Raw genomic sequence first — 1,487 nt, 5'->3', positions numbered from 1 at the left:
ACTCGTACCGGGATAAGTGCCCTGCTCTCCCCATCCTCCTTAACTCACTCCTCCCTCCTTGCGTAGTCATAGGTCATCTGTTATGAAATCTTCCTTCTTGAGGAAATAAGGAACCTGCCCTCCTTAAGGAAGCTCCAGGAAATAAGGAACGTGCCAGGAAATAATTCACCTGCCTTGCCTAAGGAACCTGAAATGCAATAAGGAACCTGCCAGGAAATAAGGAACCTGCCAGGAAATAAGGAACCTGCCAGGAAATAAGGAACCTGCCAGGAAATAAGGAACCTGCCAGGAAATAAGGAACCTGCCAGGAAATAAGGAACCTGCCAGGAAATAAGGAACCAGCCAGGAAATAAGGAACCTGCCAGGAAATAAGGAACCTGCCAGGAAATAAGGAACCTGCCAGGAAATAAGGAACCTGCCAGGAAATAAGGAACCTGCCAGGAAATAAGGAACCTGCCAGGAAATAAGGAACCTGCCAGGAAATAAGGAACCTGCCAGGAAATAAGGAACCTGCGAGGAACTATGGAACCTGCCAGGAAATAAGGAACCTGCCAGGAAATAAGGAACCTGCCAGGTAATAAGGATCCTGCCAGGAGATAAGGAACCTGCCAGGAATTAAACCCTAAACCCCCTCCTGCCCCTTCCCCCCCTAAACCCTAAACCCTAAACCCTAAACCCTAAACCCTAAACCCTAAACCCTAAGTGCGATGGCTTCTTCATTCCGAAGGAAGGAGATGGTGACTGAGATGTCGTCTGCTCGTGCTATCTCAGGTCTGTAAGGTGCTTTCCACATGATGGACTTGTCGTCTCTATCGACTGAGTCTACTATGAGTCCCAGCTCCGTCAACTTCATTTTCAATTTGTCTTCTTGTCGCACATACATCGAGGAGATGCCCAGGAGAGTCATGGAGATGAAGGAGGTCTCCTCGGTGTCTTCGGTGCCGATGTAAGTCTCGACATTCTGCTGTTTGGCCTCCTCCATCTGTTGCATGAACCATGCTTTCGACTCTGGGCTCCATGCGCTCAGAGAGTCTTCAAAAAGGTCGCGTCTCGCCTGCCGACATGTCGAGCGGATGGCTTCTGCGATAGCGTCGGGAGTGCATCCCCCCTCAGCTCTGCAAGCATGAGCTGTCCGACTATTCGGATAACGCTTGGTGAAGCTCTTCACTCTCTCGACGAGGTCGGCCTCCTCGACGTGGCCTCCAGAGCGCTCACCCTGCGTGTATTGGCATGATCTCCGATACAGCAGGTTGCGAACGCTCTCATCATACTGTAGTACCATGCTTAGAAAGCTGTTTGAACTATACGAACCTCTTGCTCGCAGCTTCCTCCGGTGCCCTTGCGCTCTCCCTACGCGCCACAGAGCAGCATGCCTCTGTCAACGGGCCCGGTGCCTCTGTCAACGGGCCCGGTGCCTCTGTCAACGGGCCCGGTGCCTCTGTCAACGGGCCCGGTGCCTCTGTCAACGGGCCCGGTGCCTCTGTCAG

General features: G+C 52.5%; 1 protein-coding gene across 1 annotated transcript; it reads right to left on the bottom strand.

Moving 5' to 3' along the window:
- Positions 1-691: 691 nt before the first annotated feature.
- GUITHDRAFT_122894 (hypothetical protein) lies at positions 692-1,282 on the bottom strand (the record flags this gene model as incomplete). Its single annotated transcript, XM_005817825.1, has 1 exon — positions 692-1,282. One exon carries the CDS (start codon positions 1,280-1,282, stop codon positions 692-694), a length of 591 nt encoding a protein of 196 aa, XP_005817882.1.
- Between the last annotated feature and the right edge of the window lie 205 nt (positions 1,283-1,487).

The sequence above is a fragment of the Guillardia theta genome (assembly GCF_000315625.1).
Source record: "Guillardia theta CCMP2712 unplaced genomic scaffold GUITHscaffold_532, whole genome shotgun sequence".
Classification (NCBI taxonomy): Eukaryota; class Cryptophyceae; order Pyrenomonadales; family Geminigeraceae; genus Guillardia; species Guillardia theta.
This window is presented reverse-complemented; position numbering and strand designations above follow the sequence as displayed.